Genomic DNA, 21,083 nt, shown 5'->3' on the forward strand with positions numbered 1-21,083 from the left:
CGCTGACAGATTACTTATTGATGTCTGAAAGTGGCCCTTGTAAATCATCTGTATCTAATTTGACGTGATTTTTAATTTCACGTTTCCATTTTCAGGGCATTTTCATTGATGCCACTGTGCTCTAAATCCATCCACATTTTGCAAGTTGAAATCAAGATACGACAATTTCAACCCTTCTGATAAGAATGCCTTTTTAGGTTCAACGTCGCTCTACTGGAAAAGTATGTATCAAATTTTTATTCATTGCATGAACAATCGAAATATCCTTGATCAGTTTGGGGAGCATAATGTTAAATAAAACTACTCAGGATACTCGAGACCACCGACTACCCCGCTCATTGATGTTCATAGAAGTCATCCGCCAGCGTCAAGGAAGTTATTTTGTCAACATGTTCGCAAATAAAATCTGATTCATAGGATCAGCACACTCTGTCTTCGGATCGAGCTATCTCTTTAGAATATAGCGGTCTCGTAATCTTTGTTCAACCATCGACCGGGAGTCGATTTGGCTCTCGCATGAATTATAGATGCACACCCATCGTGGAGGAGATTTTAAGGATGGTCAGCTGAGGGACTTTTGTTGGTCTTTTCTTCCCAGAGGCTTGTGGGATCTCGTATATTCATTTCTCTGGAGTGTCCTGTATTGAATAATTTGATTGTATAGAACAAATGGATTATGAACGAAGCAGAACTAACAATGGAGGTACTATACATGAACACATTAGATTGATAATCATTGGGTGTTGGGTATGTTTGGATATTGGCGTGGCTAAGTGGTCGGCAGAGGCGGGGATGTCTAGGGGTGTGCGTCTGAGCTGACGTCTGACCCGATGATTGGCGAGTCCGGCCCCTCCCATTCAGTCAACCAATTATTTACAACGCAGTCCTCTGTTACCATAACGACGGAACCATTATTCTCCGCAACAGATTACGTACTACCCTCGGTAAGTCCTGGGGATTAAGCAAGTGGTACAAGGAATCGATATTTAGCCAGCGGCAAGGAAAACTTCTTATGCTGAATTCAAAGTTTTTGTGTACTTTTACAATGCACGTATAATGCAGATGTCGATAGCCCAGCACAGAAAGACGGGAAGATTTTACCTTCTTGTGGACTTCGTTTTCTTGAGAGGACACAGGAGTTGAGTTAGCGGTGTGAAGGGGCCCGCTTCTCTGTTGTTTCCCAGGGTAACTCATTCTGAATGAAATTCACATCAAGGAAGACCCAGTCAAGGAAACCATATCAAGGACCACCTCGCTGAAAAGCTGGTCACGATGAGGTAAGTGCAGTGAGCACATTTTCTCGATTGGTGTACATGTACTTATGAGTCTCCTTTGGATAAAAAGTATTAAGCTCTCGACAGGGTTCCGTTTAATACTGACGTATGTCGGGGACAAAGTCAGTCTCTACTGGAATCTACATCATACACATGTATTTTCAATAACGAAAAGGCAATGAGAAATAAGAGGAAGTTGCACGGAAGTATTACGAGTATTTACTATGAGAGTTTTCTAATCGGAAGAAAGAGGTGATTTTCGGGCTGAAGGTTTCTAAGTTAGCATCCAGAAAATGAAACAGTACGCATATGAAAAGTGGAATTTCAACAACGTTTACTTGCCCATCGCTACCAGAACCTTCAGCAGATTAAAATTTGCCCTGTGGGTCATTTTGCAATGTGAAACTTAACAGCAGGGGCATACATTGTCAAGTAACCTGCTTCAACCTGGTTTTGGTATGGTGGGTCACATTATTTTTGAGTTGTTTTGATCAACATAAGCACCGTTAAACTATGTTAAATCAATAGTTGCAAACTGGTAACAGAAATTACTATCAAATTTTTTTTAAGTTGAAGCTGGCAAAGAGCAAATGAATTACATAAAGGCACATTTTATGACATTCCAAGACCTGTTTAGTTGATAAGATTTATACGCTTTGGGTTAGTAACCAAGATACTGTAAGTGGGTAATGCCGATATTTCCATAAACTTTCATATTTTGTCTATATCCATCTTCATCCCCATAAAAACAAACCTACTCAACTGATTTTCAGTATACCGTACTGCTAAGCAACTTCATCTTCGTTCTACAATTCACTCTGGAATGGGTAAAAGCCACAATGGTGACTCATAAAACGAAACGAGAAAGGAAGCAAGAACTTAGTGAAACACCACCATTCAAATAATTGGATGTCGAAGGATGGACAAACCATGAACTATTTTTAAAGTTCGGTTTTGTCTCCAACCCAAACCATTTTCTATGACCTTCAAACCAATGGTGTTGCAAGACATCTTGTGATTTTGTACAAGGAGAGTCGAAAGTGAGCCAGATCAAAGACTTCAGATCAGAAAGCTGGAGCCTCCCATCATTATTTCTTTGAAAGTAGAGTCTTTTTAGTCGGCATCTGTGGGAATTTTGCTTTTGATCTGTAAATACTGTTCTGAATTACTCTTACAGCAAAAATACCATGACAACAGGCATCCCAGCAGGATATGACGACGCCTTTGTCGTCATGCCATCGGAATCCATTCCCTTGCCAAGTTACCACAATAAAGCCCCCACTAGCGTTGAAGCCAAAGCAGCTGAACCAGAGAAGGTGGGTGAACCTTTGTGGACGTATGACCGGTGCTACCAAGAGGGCTCTGAGCCAATCACATCAGCCGTCCCTGACGAAAGCAAAGCCTATTTAAGCACACATTAAGAACAAATAGTGTTTTCCTCAACAAACTCACTATTGCGAAATCTACATTCGGAAATAAAGACAGTTGGAAGACTTCACTTCAGAAGATGTAGGGCCTAAATGATGCAATTACATTTTGTGATTATTCACTAGGTAGAAGCAGTGCTTTGCTCGTTTTTAGTTTCTTGGGGGAGAACAGCGGACAGGATGAACCATGTTATTCGTTACAAGCAAAAAATAACTGTACCAGCTTTTTATTATTTTGAAATCTATTCTCAACAGGAGAATCATCCGGTGACCTGCGGCTCAATTGTGACCAATTTTGCTGATTCGACGACAGCGCATGGAGTCGCCCGTATCGCCAACGCCTCCTCCTGCTTTGCTAGTTTCCTGTGGTTAGTTATCCTCTGCGTTGCATTTGGAGGCTTCTTCTTCCAAGGCACTAACCTGGTTCTCGATTTCTTCTCTTGGCCCTATGGTACCACCATTGATATTATTACAAACACGTCAGTGGATTTCCCCGCTGTGACGGTGTGCAACATGAACCGGCTGAGGCGGTCCAAGTTACCAGGAACCCGCTTCGAGGGTGTCATCGCAATAGACGGGGGAATCAGTGGAGGCGATAATGACTACTCTTGGTTTTTTGAATGGTCCTCAGCAGGTGACTTCTACAACCAATTCGTGAGTGCTTCAGCGGGCGGGGGAAGTTCGGGAGGCGGCGGAGGTAGCTCCGCGGGCGGGGGAAACAGTTCGTCAGTCGGAGGAGGTAGCTCCGCGGGCGGGGGAAACAGTTCGTCAGTCGGAGGAGGTAGCTCTGCGGGCGGGGGAGGTAGCTCTGCGGGCGGGGGAGGGAGCTCCGCGGGTGGTGGAGGTAGCTCAGCGGCTGGGTCAAGCTATTCATATCCACCAGCATCCAGTAATTACTACTACTGGGAAACAGAATTTGGAGACGACTTCAATTTTGAGTACGACAACTACTACGATTTCGGTACCGTGACGGGAGAAAGCGACTGGGATGGCTTCTTGGCTAATTCCAAATCAGAAGATTTCAGTGATATAATCAATGTGGCTAATCCTACCCAAGATGAGATGGATGAACTCGGCCATCAAGCAGAAGATTTCATCCTCCAGTGCACGTTCGACAGGCGTAAATGCAACTACACGTGAGTAACATTTTCAGTGGTATTATTCACTGCAAAATAATGCACAAACTCACTCCATTATTGATGCTGTAAGTGGGCTCAGAATTCGCGTGTATGTTACAGACTGAACAGCCATTTTCGGCCCTCAACACTCGTGTAGATTCCTTAAGTGTATTACAAGCATTTTGATAAAGTTGGCTAGTTGTATTCATTTCCTGGGTTTGTGTGCAGAATTTTTATCAGTTGTTAAAATAATTCTTACCATCCTGATGTGCACAAACTTTAGCTATAAAGTTACATGCACATTCTGTTCAGTACAAAAGTCGAGCACTTTTATTACTCTTTTCGATTCTGGCTCTAAAAATAAGGTGACATCGCAAGTTTTGAAGACTACACCCCTCAGTTTGGTAATCTTTAAAGATGTTCCAATTTATATTCTTATCCTTTTCACATCACACAGAAATGCAAAGTTGTTTTAACTTCCGTTTAGTACTCATTGAGACTGACCACCAAGCTCGATTGAGTCCTGGCACTAAATTGGTAGTGCTAGATTGTGGGAACATTATTCTACCTTGGTTTACCGGTACCTCGTCCCAAGTGTACACACACTCTCTCTGCTTAACCCCCCAAAATGAAACCAGCCCATTTCTGTCCCTTTCTGCAGCGACTTTTACAAGTTTCAGAACTCGCATTACGGAAATTGCTTCACGTTCAATCACGGTCGCAACGAAACCGTGCGAACAACCAGCAAGTCAGGCTTCCAATATGGTGAGTTCTCAGGCTGTCAACTGGTCCGCATGAATGTGACATAACAGAGTCTGGTCCATACACGTTATGAAGATTTTCCCTTGGCTTAAGTGATCAAGGAGAAAACATTGCAAAAATTCGGTCTCTTGCAGAATCTGTGTCTGGCACAAAACACACCTAGCTACCAAGGCATCGAGGATATTAAATTTAACAATTTAACAACTAATATTCCCTAGTTTCATTTGAAAGATTGAAACGTCTGCTATCCGTCAAAACAAGAAAGAACGCTAAATAGTTTCATGTAACTGAATGAAATGACCTTTTTTAAAACTTTGTGATCAGGTCTTCACCTGACATTGTTCATCGAGCAGCCAGAGTACGTTGGTTTGTTCTCGCCCGAATCTGGAGTTCGTGTCTCCATAAACCATTGGCAGACTACACCCCATCCTGAAGACAGTGGTATCACTGCGACTACTGGACAGGCTACGTCTATTGCTCTGAGGAAGGTACTGTGAAACATCACGTGTTACACATGGACAAATGACGGTTCACTCTGTATTTCCGTACTTGACTGAAGTTCACAGCATATCGTTTAACTTTTAACACTGAATTTTAAAATTCAAACTGGTCGATATCTAGTCGGGTTCTTTGTTATCGTTACCACAACTGCGGAGAGTAGGTCAATACTCTTAAACGTACTGTTATTTCTGCCCCCAGTCATCTTAAAGTGTTTGAGCGTAGGTTAAAGCGTCTTTTAACACGTACTTCGCTGTCTACACCTGTCACCTGTGGTCCTTCCGAACCATCACTTATCTGTTTTCCTACAAGGGACACTTTTCTTCAGTATTTGTGATCTGTTTGCCCCCCCCCCATGCATACCGGTAGCATTGCGCTCTAGAACGCTCCTCTGATGCGCAGACAGCCACGTCACCGAAATCAAATTAAAATCACCAGTCTCATATCATAAATCCCCAGAATTTCATCAAGCGTCTTGGTGGGTGGTACAGCAACTGCACCTACGGAACCGAAACCAATTTCACCTCAGATTTCTTTACGTACTCTCCCTTGACGTGCAAGAAGCAGTGTATGCAGAGAAACCTCAAGGATCGGTGTGATTGCGTCACTGACCTTCTGCTGGACGGAGAGAAGTGTAGTTACCTTAACAGCACTCAGCGTAAGACTTTCTTGATACTGGAACAAAACGTCAGCTCGTGGTCAATGGAAGAGGCAATAATCAAGCAGATGCTACAAGCAACTCTTGTTCAGACTCTCGGTCAGAGCTGCGTTTTTAAATGAAAAGTCAATAGGTGTAAAAACATGCAATACTTTTGTACTACATTCATCCAAAGTGTTGAGGGGTAAATCCTCCCCTCCAATTGTCCGACCATAATGTGAGGTGGCACTCAGTTAACTGTCTTTGAGTCTGCATCGCAAGAGAAGGTCCTACTTCCTCATGAATAGTTGCAGCAAAGCACTTTGTCTTTTTTTTCCTTCCAAAGCAGGGGTGACCTATTCAGCTCAATGCTGAAATTGGACCATCGCTGTTCGACGATGAAACATTTAAAAGTTTATGATTCCATTTGCCAATTTGAGTAAAGACTTCTCCATCTCCCCCAAACAAATCCGATCCGACTGTGCAACACTAGATCAAAAACCTTTATTTTGAGACCACAGCACCATGACGTTGACAAATTCGATCAGACCGTGACTCGAATACTGACCAAAATAAATCTGCAACACTACACTGGACAAAAAGTGTAATTTGGCAATTTGACTTTCATTCCACAGAGCGATGTAGACAGCTTGTTGAGGCTTTATACGAAGAAGATAAACTGGATTGTCTCTGCCCTGTGGCATGCGAGTGAGTACATTAAATACAGAACGATCTTCTCAGATTGTTGTCAGCAAGTGTAAAACAAATCTGACAACTCACCTTTCGTGTGTTCGTGGGGACAAAGTTGACCTATTTTAATGGCTAGGTTAAAATGATCCAACGTGCAGCCATCTCAAAATTTGAATGTTGATGAAATGTTGCCCTCTTGGTCTTTAACAGGGAAAATGTTTTCAAGACAAGTGCATCTGTGTCCATATGGCCCTCGGAGCGATATGAGGTGAGTCTCACTTGAGATTTGTGCAATTTTTGGACTTGAGCTTCTTGATTCCATCAACAAGGTCAAAGGAAGTGACTTTTAGGCACCAAAGAGAGCAATTCGTCTGACAAGATGAAAAGTTACATTCCAAGCCTATGCCAAGTGTCAAAGTGTTGAATAACTTGAACCCAAAATTTAATTCTAACATTGAGTTCTTTAACTCATGAATGTATCATGACTAGAAGTAAGACACAAGACAGACTTCCCAAAAATCAAATTCCAACATTTACTTTCTTCAACATTGCTTGTTAACAAAAACTTTTCCTCTCGGTTGATAAAAGGAACATCTCTATTCACGACTGTCTTCAAAGAATGCCGTTGCTGCAAGAATGCTGCAAGATGTAGAAACAACAAGGTAAGCTGTGTTCCTGATGACAAAGATAAACCTTCAGATTCCTCAGAAATTGTATAGAAATTGAAACTGCTTTACAATCCAAACAAAGCTTGTCTTTCATTAGAATTCTCCTTTTCTGTGTTACTCAGCTGTAAACTTCTTAACTTTAAATGCTACCAGAGTAAGAACACAAAACCATTAAGATTGTTGATGCTATACTGAGGCTAATCAACTGTATCATGTTCCCACGGGGGGTTCAAATGAAGGGTTGCTGTGTGTGTCAAATTATAGACTTTTTATGTATTCCTGCCCATTTCATACAACAAAAACCACTTTGGGCAAGCAGATGAGCTGCAGCAGCACCTTGATCTACCATAGAGCTAGGCACACAGATGCACGCAGACTTTTATTTTCGAAGCAATGCTTTTCAGTGTAATTACTTCGTATAATATTATACTACGTGCAGGAAAAACCTGGCCCGTGTGCGTATCTACTTTGAGGAGCTGAACTATCAGAAAGTGGAACAAATTCCACAGTGGACGGTAAGTTCCCTAAAACTCTGTGGAACTCTTTTGAAATACGGAATATAGTCAACAGTTAATTGAGAATTCTGATAGGATTCCCAAAGAATTCTCAAAGATTTCTGACAGGATTCATGGCATATTCCACTGGAGCATACAGAATTGTGGCATTGCTCTGAGAAGATTCCTGGTATACTTCTGATAAGCTTCTTCCTTTGAATGTAAGGTTACTTCACTCGGATATAGTCAGGCGGTATCTGAGCATTTCCTAATGTTATTTTATGCATTTCCTTACAGATTGAAAGCATTCTTGGTGCTGTGGGTGGTTTGATGGGCTTGTATGTCGGCATCTCCTCCATCACCTTGATGGAGATTATTGTCTTTGTTTTCTCCTTGCTCAAGCAATGCTGTAAATCAGTGATATGCTTGAATAAAGTACAACCCTCCAACTAGGACAACAAGAATTAGGCCTGCATATACATGTAAGCTAGGTTGGGACCAAAACCCAAATGTGAAATAACTGTTGTACATGTACATGCATTTTGAAAGTTTGTAATGGGATGAATGCCAAACTTGAGTTTTATAGTATCTGAAGAAAAGAAGCACCGCGGCCAATGAAGTAATCTCACTCAAAGAACTGTTCAAAATAATAGAGAAACTGGCACTGAAACATTTAATTCAGACACTGTAAAGTTTTACTGTACCAAAAGGATTGCACAAGACAATCAACACCAAGGTTATTCTGTAAAGACTTTTAAAAGAATCCCAGAATGAAGTTTTGGTTTGTAATTTGATTTTAAGATCAACAAATTTTTCAGATCCGTATGTACACAGTGGATTTGAGGTAACAAGACGGTGAAAACATTCTTTGAAGGATTTGATTACTATTTCCAAGGAATCAGCTCAAATAACTGCACCAAGCTAATACATGTATCCATCAGCACCAAGTGCAGTCCTGCTTTATGCATGGGTAATTTTGTGGGCTGACCTTACATGGCTAGTGTGGACTTGTGAAAAAAAATGCAGGAAAGGAGGACATTCAGTGGACTTACCCACGTCCACAGGACGTTTCCCCTTCACTGAAAAAGAACTTTAGAGGCATTTTGGGGTTGGGATCATATGTCGTAAAAGGAAGAGGAAACATTTTACAAAAAGGCAGCTGAAAATCGTGTTCCCAGTTCAAGAAAAACAAGATGAACGTTGTGTTTTGTTGGTAAACAAATACTGAGCTGTTTCGGGTTTTTGTGTAAATGCTGGTTGTGTGTTGGAAAGATATAGATGATTTGTGTGTTTTATGAATGAGACCATAGATGGTGAGGTTTGTGGCATGTGTGTGCATGTTTGCTGCATTTTCTATGTGTACAAAGTCTATGGGGGAAATTAAATATTCAAAATTCAATTAAAAGTCACTTGATATGACGTCATCACGATGTCATTCATTTGATAAAATATTTGCTACAGGGTTTTTACTTAGTGTAACTGTGATGGGCATTGAACATCACTAAGTGACCAAAATAAGGGCTTAGATCTGTGTACACAGTCAACAAGGAAAATTAAATATTCAAAATTCAAGTAAAAATCATGTGATGATGTCATCATGACGTCATTAATTTTCTGTAAACCTTCCATCAGGGTCTTTGTTGGCTATCATTTTGTCCACGATCAAACATCGCAAAGTTACAAAATCATGGCTCGAAAACGTGTACAAAGTCAATGGGCCATAAACTCGTTTGCAGACACAATGCTCCTTTAAGTTCATGTCACGTGATTTGCGCTTAGACTGAACAATTTTCATGAAATATTACTTCGTATTCAGACTCTTAGCCACATTTCAAATAACAGAGCGTAAAGTACCCGATTTCTCTTTCGTTCTTGTAGTAATTTTGCACCACAGTAAAGGACTACCTGTAAAGGACTACAAAACCTGTGGCGAAAAATTAAAAAATTAAAAAATCAATATAAAATAAAGTGATGACGTCATCATGACATCATCCCTTTGCAATAAATCTTGCATCAGGGTTTTTGTCGACTATCACTTTGGGAATGATCAAGCATTGCAAAGTTACCAAAATTCTGGCTCGAAAACATGTACAAAGTCAATGGACTAGAAACATGTGTGCAGGAAAACTGCTCCTGTAATTTTATGTCATGTGATTTTTGTCTAAAATGGAAAAAATACCTGAAATGTTACTTGAGGATCTGAGTCTTGGGTATAGTTGCAATCGAACGGAAGGGAAAATTTAGTCTGATTTCTCTTTCGTTCTGGTAGTAATTCTCTGTCGAATTTGAGGACTGCTCACAAATGATCGACAAAAATCGAAGCTCAGGTAGTCTTAACGTTCTTGTGCAACAACGCCATCTGTGGTTCAATATAGGACAGTTTGTTGAAAATTGAAGCCCCATCCGACAGGTGTTACCATAATTCTGCAATAGCGCCCTCACAGCCTGATATAGGACAGTCCAAAAACTCTGTGCAATCTGTGCACAAAGTCTATGGAAAAAATTAATTATTCAAAAATCAATAATAAATAAACTAATTAAGTTATCATTGTGAATTTCTTCTAGGACCATTTTTGGATGATGGTTGAAAGACCTGTCAAGTTTGAAGTCAATCGAAAAATTGCAAAATGGCAAAAGTCCTGCTCAGAATGAAAACCCGTGTTATGGAATGGGATTTGATGCGAAAGAAGAAATTTTAAAAAATGTATAAAAAAAAAAGAAAAAAAAAATTAACAAAAACAATATTTGTTTCCACCGGTGCCCGAAACAGCTAACGAGTATTTTCACTGAGTTTTTCTTCACTGCACGAAAACAAAGGAATACAAACACTAAGTATTATAACGTTTGTGACTGTGCGTTTATACATGAGGCCTTGTGGGGTACTGGAACAATGGGAAGTACCCCACAAGGCCAGTTTTTACACAAGAATTTCACGAAACTGATATTTGGAAATAACTCCAAAAGGGGAAATTTTTGATGGGTAAAAATCGGTCGCAAATTGAAGTGTTTTATTTAAGGGACATACGGTGGAAATTTCAACCCAGGAAAGTGAATTTGGTTTAAATTGGAGTGATTTGAAATGTTTTGCGTGTTGTGTGGGAGTTTTGTACACGAGAACAAAGGAAATACCCCACAAGTACAGCTGTGTAAGGATGTGTGTGTGTGTATGTAGGAGCAAGCACAGTGCACAAGTAGCCATGCATTCCAATATGATACTGTTCTAGATTAAATACTAGAACAACAGTGTCATGCAGCTTTGCCACACATGTTCAGGTTGACAAGATGTATGATTTAAATTTTTAGACTTCAAAACATTCATTGGTGTGAATGATTGCAAAAATATGAGATGTTTTGATATGTAAATTTTGAGCGGAGTAAAAATTTTATGAATTTTGACAAAAGTTTTTCACATATTTTTGAGTGTCCTAAAGAACACAAAGTACAGTTTGAATAAATTGATCACTTTGAATCGTTTGACAACCAGCAGTGTCATCTGTTGTCATTTTTTAACCAATTATCTCTCTACAATGAAACCAATCTCCACTCTACCCAAACTTCTTTCTTCCGTTTGTAAGAAAAGAGGCCCAATCCACTCTGAGTTGAAGTGCACCCTCACCGGCAAAAGAAAGGCAGACTGGTACAAAGTTTTCCAACTGGGTTCTTGCACGTGTTTCAAGAAAAAATTTGTTACATGTACTCAGAATGTCAAATGCACAAAAACTTGCGCTCATATGCCGTGAGTTCATACCAAAGGACTGTCAATTTCATTTGAAATACGCCCTCTTCTGTTCCCTCTTTGAGTGAATAGGCAATGATTCCAGCTTTGAAGCAATGACTATAGATATCAATCAATCACTTTTGGCAAGGCACCCATTAATGACTTCTGCAATGGACTTCCACATGTCAATAGACAAAGCAAAGTCAGTATATGTAGGTGGAACTGGATTCAAGCTTAGTTCGCCACTTTGATTAGGGTAATACCTGCTCAGTCATGGTGTTCATGGACCAAGACCCCAACCTGATCATACAGCTCTCCTGTTCGCCAAACCTGGCGGGCATAAATGGCAAATACCCTGATGCGATCCATGATGATACTACCCACTTGTTGCTGGAGGAACCACAGCAACACAGTGATGAGGAATAACCATGACAGCCAGAGAGCATAGTCAGATTCCTCTGTTGCTACACTGGGGACTGGACCAAGATAGTCTTCTTCTGAGACTTGGACAGAGGAATTGGGTTCCAGACCTGGTTGGATGAAAAACGAGAATTGTACAAATTGAGAATACTTTCTGGGTGGAAACTGGCCATAGGTACCTGCGATGAGTCTCTGCACAACACACTAACATATCTGACCAAACTCAATTTGCTCATTTTCCTTATTTCAATGGTGTGCTTCCTAATAAACCCATAAAAAGTGAGAAATGGGTCCCTCGAAAATAATACTTAATTTCCACTTATGACCCCAAGGCTTGGGTTTCTGGGAAAAATTATGGCAGAAATCTCACAGGAAAAAAGACAACGTGATAATTTGATTGAGCTGTCTGGTTTTGCCATGATACATGTAGGATCTATAAATAATCTACATGTATAACCTCCGATGTCAAATCCATTCCAAAAATCTTATTTGACATACATTAAGAGGATTAACTGTCAGGATATTCAATGAAAAACACTTCCATTAAACATTTTACTTATCTTTCTAAACAGACTAAAGAGACAGTGATAAATTTAGATATGGTTTTATTCCAAGATGAAATTTACTTTGTCAGCCTCACTAACTTAAAGCAGATTAAACAGTAAATACTGGTCAGGTTAGCGAGTTTAGTCAGCATGTAATCCTCATTCTGATAAAAGGATTACTTCCAAAATAAATTTGGTGATAAGATTTACCACTAAAGGGTCAAAATCCTGGTCTAAATATATTTTCAGAGCAGTGAAGTGTTTGTCATTGCAACATACATGTATAGACAGATTTAAATAGCTTAGAGGTGGGACAAATGTCTGGATGTATTTTTTATCTGATTTAACTGCTTCAAATAATCAATGCAGGAGAAACTCCTAGACACAGGAACCCCTAAACATGTAGGCAGCAAGTTTCTCTTTAGAAAGGAGCTATGATGTTGAAAACTGTGACTGATAATATAATCCCTCCATTCTTATCATGTTAAGCTTGTTTATAAATTGAGATTAAATACCTCAAAATAGAAGATCTCAATCACACCATTGATTACAATGTCAGTTAAAGGAGTACAAAGATAAACTCTCATGAAACTAAACCAGAAACAGCTGGGGAAAAAGCCTTCACATCAAATTTCTACTTTCAGAATTTTTGAAATAAGAAATCTCCCTTATTTTCCAAGACATTCAAGTCCTTATGCCTTCATTCCAAATCCAAGAATGTGCACAGATTTCACACCCCATTCTTAAAAGCCCCATAAAATGCTTCAACCTTCTTGATGCATTTAACAAGTCTCTGGGACAAAGCCTGGGATACAACTACTGGATCATTCAGGCACCAGTTATGTCCGCGACAGGTTGACAAATCTAATTTCAGTAAGTTAGCAGGTTAGTGAAAAACAGAAGCCCTTCCTGTATGAAATCGTAACTCATCATGAAAATGCATTGGAGAACAACCGCAATGCAGCTGAATCCGCCATCACAGTTTCTCTTATAAAGTAACCAGTTTTGGGATATAGTAGAATCAGGACATAGGATTTTACCTCATCTATTCTTAAGTCAAATATCCCAGGCACTGGTTAGGAAATGTATGTACTTTGTGCGAGACCAGCAAATTTCTTTAGCAACCTACCTGTAAAGTTCCTAATGAATCCACTGAAGACGTCAAATGTCCTTTGTGAATAGTTGAACCTCATGACTGGCTTGCTATTGTGGAAGAGTAAGACATTCGGTACGGCAACAATTCCAAACCGTGTGTTCAAACTGAATGAGAAGGATGCAATGATAAATTACACTTTCAAAAATACCAAGCCAAGATCTTATTAATGTAGACTTGAAGCCAACAAATAACCAAGCCAAGATGAAGATTGGGATGTGGAGATCAATTATGAAAATTGTGACTTGCTAGTCTGAGACAAAGATTTTAGGCTTCAATGACTATTCTGATTAATGTGTCTGTAAATGAGAAATTTTACATAAGATGAACCAAAACAATTACCACTTGCTTACACACAAATAACACGACCTTTGATATGTGATGCGAATAATCTTTGTCCTTTTGTCTTGGGAATCCTGGAAGGAAAACAGCATTTATGACTTTAATAATCACCTGTTATACTGAAAGGCATCAATCGCTAACACCTCGAGATCTGGAAATGCTCTCCCGATGGCATTAAAAGCTGGTGCAGCCTTAGCAGAAAACTTACACCAGGGGGCGTAAAACATCACGAATGCACAGTAACCCCCCAGCACGCTTGACGAATTGTCTTGGCTCGGTGGATGGTAAACACTGCTCACCAACTCCATCATCTCAGTGTTGTTAACAATTTTAACATGCAACGTTCTGTTTCCAGTAGGTCTGTGCATGCAAGGATATTTCACTTTGTGTTGTTGAGATCCATCTGCATGTATCTCGGTTGTATTTACATAGGTGAATTCAGGATGGGAGTACTGTTTGTGGGCATCCAGTGTCTTGTTCAGACCTTCAATAAACTTGTGGAACACTTCAGGCCTCATGTAGGACGCCAAGAGTTGGATGTAATCCATAGGAGTAGAAGAGTCTGGCCTTGAACGTTTATATTCCTTTCCAGTAACAACTGTCCCTTCTTTTGCCATTTTTACTTCAGGTCTGATCCCCCCATGAAGATCTTCTATTTGTTGCCATGTTTTTTCTAAAATATTTTCAAACATCTCTTCATTTTCCTGTTCGGCTGATGTCATCAAGTCAGGTGAGGCACTATCAGGTGAGCCTCTTCCTTGGATGTGATTCTCTGAAGTAAACAAGTCTGTGCCTTTCTCCTGTGAAATCTCCTTATCTTCTGCAGAATGCACAATATCTGTGTTGATAAATTCAAATACAAGCATCAGAAATACTGGCAGAAAATAACAAATAAACCACACCATAATCATGGATCAAGAGAAAATACGATGTACTTTAAAAGAACTGTCTAGTGACTAGTTGACACACTGTCTATATACAGGTAGTCATACTACCCAACTACAGAATGGTCAATCGTTTCTGACATTTGGGAATTTTACTGTTTGGCTTTAAATTGAAATCATTTGATATCATTCTCAGTCTCCTGTGTAAAATGTACATGTATGTTGAAGACAAAAAAATCCGATAAAATTTAAACATAATCACACAACATTAGGCCTATTTGTGTAAAAAAAGAAAAAGGAAAAGCAAATGGGTACAAGTTAACAGTCAAATATCTTACACGTTTCAAAATCCCTTTCAAAAAATGAAATCGACTGTTGTAAAAAGGTTTCAGTTATTTTTATCTTGTTGCAGCAAAAAAATAAGGAAAACATACAAATCCCTGTATAATGTGAAGGGAGGGTTGCCCCCTTGCCCAGATGTGAGCGCAATAAATGGAACAACCTCGGACCGTGAGAATTGCTGTTGAATTAGGCGCTGCCTAGCATTGTAGCAATCCTTAACGTTAGGCCTATCTTATCTTTTCTTCACTTATGTTCCGTGTCAAGACATATCTAAACTGCTGCCCAAGTTTTGGAAGAGCCCATTGGTACATGCAGTATCTTATCGCTCAGTCCATGTATTAGATATGTCTTGACATGAAACTGCCGTCGAAATGATGAGGGGTCAAGTGACGTAATGTTCAATGACCTTATTTCAAAGATGACGACTGTGAGAGAGGGCCCGTGAGATTGAATGGGTGAAAGCAAAAAGACTTTAAAATACCTTAACAACGTGAGTGAAATCATTCAATAAATGGCGCTAAGAAAGCCAAGAGGCTATGGATCATCTCTGTGTGCAAAAAAAAGTTACACCTATGATTATAAAAGGGTGCGCCGAACTTTTTCACAACGCCAACACGCAAATTGCGTATACGGATGTGTGGCTAAGGATGGAGCGGTAGCGAGAGTCCGTGCCACACAAGTGGGGCTAGGTAAACAATTACTTCAGTCATGTAAGTTGGCATGATTTTAATGCACATTTTCTGCAATAACCAAGACGCCGGTCTGCCATGTCTACTCTAATGCGTTAACTGTGCACATCTTGTTTCGTGTCGTTCTTTGACAACACATTGTGATTTGAGTTGACTTTGTCCGGAAACTTGAAATGGCAAGGCCAAAATGAAAGCACTTAAAAGAAGCAGAGCTACTCCACTTAATCCAATCAAAAATCCCAATATCATTATGCACTTCTCACTTACCAAGGATTAAATAGGTAAACATTGATAGTTTTACCAGAAAGACAACTGAGAAATGCATACAGCGGCGCGACTTCGTCAAGGGGATCGCCATCTTGTTTTCTTGTTTGCGCATGACACACTTTGACATATGACATGACCTTGCAGTCGTACAAAGGTCAGTAAACTTTGCAATGTCGGCCAAAAATGGGCAAAATATTCAAGTCTTTCAGGTTTACTTGAATATTATAGGGTCGTATTTCAGTTGATGACTACACTTATCGTCAAACCCTTGCCACTAAATCTCTCATGCTATCATGCGAATCACTGACAATCAAACGACTTCACGACAGGGAAAGTTTGGCTTGAGGAAAAATATCCGCCCATCAACTACATCACGCTAAACCACCTGATTTACAGCCAGCCAATCAGTCTGCGAAATGCTAAGTACTCGCGTTATCATAGCAATTCAACCCACTCCATCCGATAAAAAACAAAAAATCCAACACTGACTTGGTATCAAAATTCAAATGTACAATACCAAACAAATACACGTTACCTTTAGTTTATTCGCATCTCGGGCATCTTATAAGCTTAGCACGGGGAAATTCTTCTTTCAAAATATCGTAGGAGTCGCACTAAGTGAGGGAGTAGCACTGATGACTATAACAGCCAACTGATAAACAGTAATATGCTAATAGAGGTCACCGCGTGATGACACGCACATGTCCTTAAAATTTTGATCAGGCATATTCGGCATGATTCACTGAACAAGGGTCCTCTTGCTGTCACTGGAGATTGTGCATTGTGATGAATTGAAATAAAATAAAAGAAATGCATTTGCACCGCAGACCTGTAGCACTTAGCCTGCTTTATACAAGTAGCCGTCAGCTCTGAGCATGGGAACATCTTCTATTTTTGTTCGCAGCGAATGCATGCAACGAACGGTACGTAGAACAGTGAGAATTTTGTGAAGTCTACAGAAGTAAATTTTGAATTGAATTTAGAAATGGCTCACAGTGCTCTCGAGTACACCGATAATTTCCCCTTTGACAATTATGAGGTGTTGGCCAGCTCAAACAGGTCCGTCTGGGACCCGAAGCACTCGTTCAAGTTCGAGAAATTCGATATGCAAGAAGTTGACGCCTCGCTGATGTGGTTCCAGAACAATTGGACCAAGTCGATTGTGTACAGCGCCCTGTATGCAGTTCTCATCTACTTTGGGAGGATTTACATGGAGAATAGACCTCGGTTCGATCTCCGCTTAAGCCTGGTAATATGGTCCTTCTCCTTAGCAGTGTTTAGCTGGATAGGCGCCATTCGTGTATGGGTCTACACCATAGATTTCATCAGGGCTTATGGTTGGAAAGCTTCAGTGTGTGACCCTACCCTCTACAAGGGCGTGGTAGGCTTCTGGTCGTGGCTGTTTGTTCTGAGTAAGCTTCCGGAGTTGGGTGACACCGTCTTCATTGTCCTGAGGAAGCAGAAGTTAATCTTCCTTCACTGGTATCACCATATCACCGTTCTCATCTACTCCTGGTATACCTATCCACAACTGGTGGCCCCATCTCGCTACTTTGTCCTGATGAACTTCACTGTGCATTCCCTGATGTATACCTACTATGCCCTCAAGGCTTCTAAATGGGTCAACATTCCAACTTGGGTCAACATCGTCATCACATCCCTGCAGATAGCGCAGATGTTTGTGGGCTGCTTCGTCAATGGCTATGCCTACTCCATCCGGAGCAATGGGGGATTCTGTGCTACAACTGACGCCAATCTACGAGCATCCTTTTTGATGTACCTAAGTTACTTTGTACTGTTTGTGCATTTCTTCATTGAGACTTATGTCACAAGCAAGAGGAAACAACGAGCTTTGGCAGAAAAATCGCAAGCACAAAACATCTTGCAAGACTCCAACGACAATACAAAATCCGAAAAGAAAATCAATTAGATGGGTTTGGCAAAGAATTACATCAGTGGCTGTTATTTTTATGTTTTGACTTTCTGCACATTCCATCAGCCACACTAACATTGATATAGTAATATGATTCTTGCATGTTGAGTTTTACTTAGTGTGTAATTACGTACCAACACTGAAAAAATAACATCCAAAAACAAATGTTACATGTAAAAGTAATGAAACAGTAAATGTGAAAGAACACATCAAAGACTTAAAAGTATTGACTGATAAATAGAATGTTGTTTTAGTTTCAGTATTTCAATGGCATGCCCTTGAAGTAGATTGTTAAAAGAAGAGTGCATAATGTAGTTCCCAGTTGTAAACTAAGCTTGGAAGAGTAGATGAATCTGTAGAGATAGTGAAAACAGTTGTCTTTGTAATTCTTGTCACCAGTTGGCTTATTGTTCAATAGGCTGTTCAAAATGGATAAGATAACACTATCAGACTTTTCTGAGCAGCATTTTATGGAACTGTTTGGTTTAACGTCTGTAACAACTTTACTGTAAAATTTAAATGCAGTTGACACTAAAAGTACATTTGCAAGAATTATTGGAACATTTGGGTGAAAATTCTATTATTACAGAGCCTGTTCAAATTGCCGTATCGAAAGGAAACAAGTATCTACTTACAATTGGAAAAAAAAGATGGAATTGTTTTGCACAGTTCAATGAAGAATGTGCACTTTTGCTTCATAGTACATGTATTCTGTAGTTTGTTTTTGCACTTCTCGTACTAAAATAGTCAAATGCATGTTCTAACTTTTCTGTACCTTACTTCTGAACCTTTTAGCCGAAACTTTAGACTTAAAAGGTTAAACCTGCTTCTTTGAAAGAAACTCTTTCAAATCTTTAAAAGTGCTTATGGTGGATAGAAATATTACAGATAAGGTGATTGATAGAAAATTGCATTTTACAGATGAGTGACAGTTGAAAATAGATTTCGTTTAGAACAATTTCTGTGCGGCTGATGACACTGTCCATGTTGAAGTTTTTTCAAATGCACTTTATAGAGGAACGACAGTTGAAGCTGGATTGTGCTGAGAATGATTTCTGTGCTGTTGATGATACCGTCCATGTTGAAGTTTTTTTCAAATGAGTCACAAAAATTAGATCAAATAAAATTGAATGAATCCTAGTTAAACTTGTTACGTTTTCAGCCACAGAATGTTATATTGTAAGACTTTGTACATATTTGAAATAGAATGGTAAGTATTGCAAGACAGCAAATGACCAATTTTCTCACTTCAGGGTATAAATTTGTTTCAGATATGCAGCTCAAAACTATTCATATTTGTAAGTTTGAACATTATTTAATGATAAATGTATCTCCCCTGAATAATTTATTTGTTAAAGACAAATCTCTTTATTTTACCAGCTAGAACTTCAGCCTGGTACACATGACAATGCAATAAGTTTAATACTGGAAAACCAGCCCAAGGAAAAAACGGCTGCTGTAGAACTTTGCCATTTCCTCACACTACTTCAGCTCCAACCACTTCATGAAAAGTGAAGGATGAAATCAATTGAACTCTTCTGCTTCAATTTTCTTTTCAATAAGACCATGTTCAAGTCTGTCATAAAACTATCCATGCTTAGATTTGAATAAACTGGTCAATGTAATTTGGATCTGTGTAAAATGAAGGCAGTATTATGTACCAAGTACCATAATCCCTTCATGTCGAAATAGTTCCCAAGCACATGTAGTTCTCAGTTATCAAGATTTCAGAACATTTATCTTTAGATGTTGTAGTTCTTATAAACTTATTTATGATAATGGTAATAAATGATATAATTTTTTTTTGTAAGTGAATAAAATACCTATGAAAACTGTATCATCAGCAAAACATGATTTTTAAGTAATTGTTGATTTGATTATTCATATCGATTAACAAAATGATCAGCTGTTGATACAGATTTATATTGAATTTCAATAATTGATATGATTGACAGTACCTTACAGCATATTGCCACCATTGTTGATGCTGAGCTATAGTCATGATCATTTATAATGCCAGTTAAGAATACATAGAATATTCATAAATTATTAACAGAGTGATAAACTTGCCTAAATTCACTGCAAGTGCTTATATGTGACTGTATCCTATAAAATGAGCCTGATGTGAATTCTTGGTTTTGTAATTGTGGACAGAACAAAATTATTAAGTCTGTTTGACCATGTGAAGATTCATTTTTGCTTGAATAGGTCATATAAATTTGAAACTTTAGATTTATTTTTGTACAGTATGGTTGTTCCTGGCATTCTGTCGCATTAGGTTATTTTTGTGGTCACTTTGTGACAAGCTAAATGTGCTAAGTTCTTTTTTAATCTTTGCAAAGAGCTGGCATTTGCGTGTGTAAAGTGATTTGATTTTCTGGAGGTTTTCCCAGTAATATTTTGCTCCAGTGAAAATTCAACAAATTTTGATTGTTAATGGTCTGTGGTCCTCAAACATAGATTTGTTTCATTCAGACACTGGGCTCTTTGTCACAAACTGTTGAGTTAGCAGTACAAGGTTTCCTTTTTCTGTGTTGTGTGTCAAAACATTATCCTTAATTAAGGTGCCTTTTCATATGCACGTCAGCACTTACGCCAAGCGTTGTGGATCTGTCAAAATTGCTCCCGGGGCAATTTTGGCAGCCGAACGCAACGCACACCAGACGATTTTTGTGTCTGTGGAAAATAAACGCATCGTGTACGCAACGCACCTGAAAACGTACATAAGGAAAGGCACATTTTCATTTACCCCATATTAGAACCCCCATTAAAATCGAACCTATGTTGATGTAACACTCAGTTAACTTAGATGAATTTGTTGACATGGCCGTTGCGAAAAACAGAAACTATGGCAATCAACTAAATTGACATTGCAACACCATGTTACTTAGTCCCGCTACGATTGAATCATAGTTGACAAAATCTTTGAATCTAATGCCTGATGTTTCAAATTGCCAATATCCACTGATTTTATTTTGAACATATTTTAGTTTTGTTTTATAGTACAGTACGTTTATATAAAGTGAACATTTTACCCTCTGAACAGTACTGATCCTATATATATTTATATATTTGTTACATGAATTAATTTTTGCCTCTTTCATTAAAATTTAAAGCCTCCAGCTTAAATGGTAAAAACGTAATGAATATGATGTTCAGTGTAAGCAAGATCAGTATCATGTCAACCTCACAGGTGGATTAAAATTATCAGGTTTTATGTAA

At 39.1% G+C, this 21,083-nt stretch overlaps 3 protein-coding genes across 5 annotated transcripts; 2 read left to right on the forward strand and 1 right to left on the reverse strand.

Annotated features, from left to right (window-relative positions):
• Nucleotides 1-31: 31 nt before the first annotated feature.
• On the reverse strand, nt 32-16,320 carry LOC110990193 (uncharacterized). Of its 3 annotated transcripts, XR_015423397.1 has the most exons (6): nt 15,929-16,313; nt 13,858-14,584; nt 13,381-13,511; nt 11,550-11,816; nt 1,102-1,195; nt 32-951 (listed from the first exon to the last, which is right to left on the reverse strand). XR_015423397.1 is itself a non-coding variant. In XM_087130094.1 (4 exons), the coding sequence occupies exons 1-4, from the start codon at nt 16,053-16,055 to the stop codon at nt 11,554-11,556; spliced, it is 1,191 nt and encodes a 396-aa protein (XP_086986220.1). In that variant the 5' UTR covers nt 16,056-16,320; the 3' UTR covers nt 6,926-11,553. The 3 variants fall into 3 exon arrangements, 2 of the variants coding, with proteins under 2 accessions (XP_086986220.1, XP_022110789.2); XM_087130094.1 differs by lacking the exons at nt 32-951; nt 1,102-1,195 and having other exon boundaries at nt 6,926-11,816; nt 13,381-13,454; nt 15,929-16,320; XM_022255097.2 differs by lacking the exons at nt 32-951; nt 1,102-1,195 and having other exon boundaries at nt 6,926-11,816; nt 15,929-16,311.
• On the forward strand, nt 1,139-8,021 carry LOC110973738 (uncharacterized). The gene is made up of 11 exons (XM_022224794.2): nt 1,139-1,277; nt 2,452-2,590; nt 2,957-3,837; nt 4,481-4,584; nt 4,906-5,069; nt 5,539-5,737; nt 6,352-6,424; nt 6,617-6,674; nt 6,995-7,068; nt 7,514-7,589; nt 7,866-8,021. The coding sequence occupies exons 1-11, from the start codon at nt 1,273-1,275 to the stop codon at nt 8,019-8,021; spliced, it is 1,929 nt and encodes a 642-aa protein (XP_022080486.2). The 5' UTR covers nt 1,139-1,272.
• Nucleotides 16,321-16,636: 316 nt separating the features above from the next.
• On the forward strand, nt 16,637-21,083 carry elovl6 (ELOVL fatty acid elongase 6). Its single transcript, XM_022255208.2, has one exon. It carries the CDS (start codon nt 16,914-16,916, stop codon nt 17,856-17,858), a length of 945 nt encoding a protein of 314 aa, XP_022110900.1. The 5' UTR covers nt 16,637-16,913; the 3' UTR covers nt 17,859-21,083.

This window comes from Acanthaster planci, linkage group LG19 (genome assembly GCF_054643075.1).
Source record: "Acanthaster planci isolate LZ-2023a linkage group LG19, COTS_SCS, whole genome shotgun sequence".
NCBI lineage: Eukaryota > Metazoa > Echinodermata > Asteroidea > Valvatida > Acanthasteridae > Acanthaster > Acanthaster planci.

Excerpts from the sequence above, each read along its gene's own strand:
- LOC110973738 (XM_022224794.2), top strand. Across the intron at positions 2,591-2,956 it reads AAGCAGCTGAACCAGAGAAG|GAGAATCATCCGGTGACCTG; the intron begins GTGGGTGAACCT and ends TATTCTCAACAG. Across the intron at positions 7,069-7,513 it reads CAAGATGTAGAAACAACAAG|GAAAAACCTGGCCCGTGTGC; the intron begins GTAAGCTGTGTT and ends TACTACGTGCAG.
- LOC110990193 (XM_022255097.2), bottom strand. The coding sequence starts at position 16,055 with ATGTCAAAGTGTGTCATGCGCAAACAAGAAAACAAGATGGCGATCCCC. Across the intron at positions 14,585-15,928 it reads GTTTACCTATTTAATCCTTG|ATATTGTGCATTCTGCAGAA; the intron begins GTAAGTGAGAAG and ends TTATCAACACAG. Across the intron at positions 13,512-13,857 it reads GATGCCTTTCAGTATAACAG|TTTGAACACACGGTTTGGAA; the intron begins GTGATTATTAAA and ends CTTCTCATTCAG.
- elovl6 (XM_022255208.2), top strand. The coding sequence starts at position 16,914 with ATGGCTCACAGTGCTCTCGAGTACACCGATAATTTCCCCTTTGACAAT.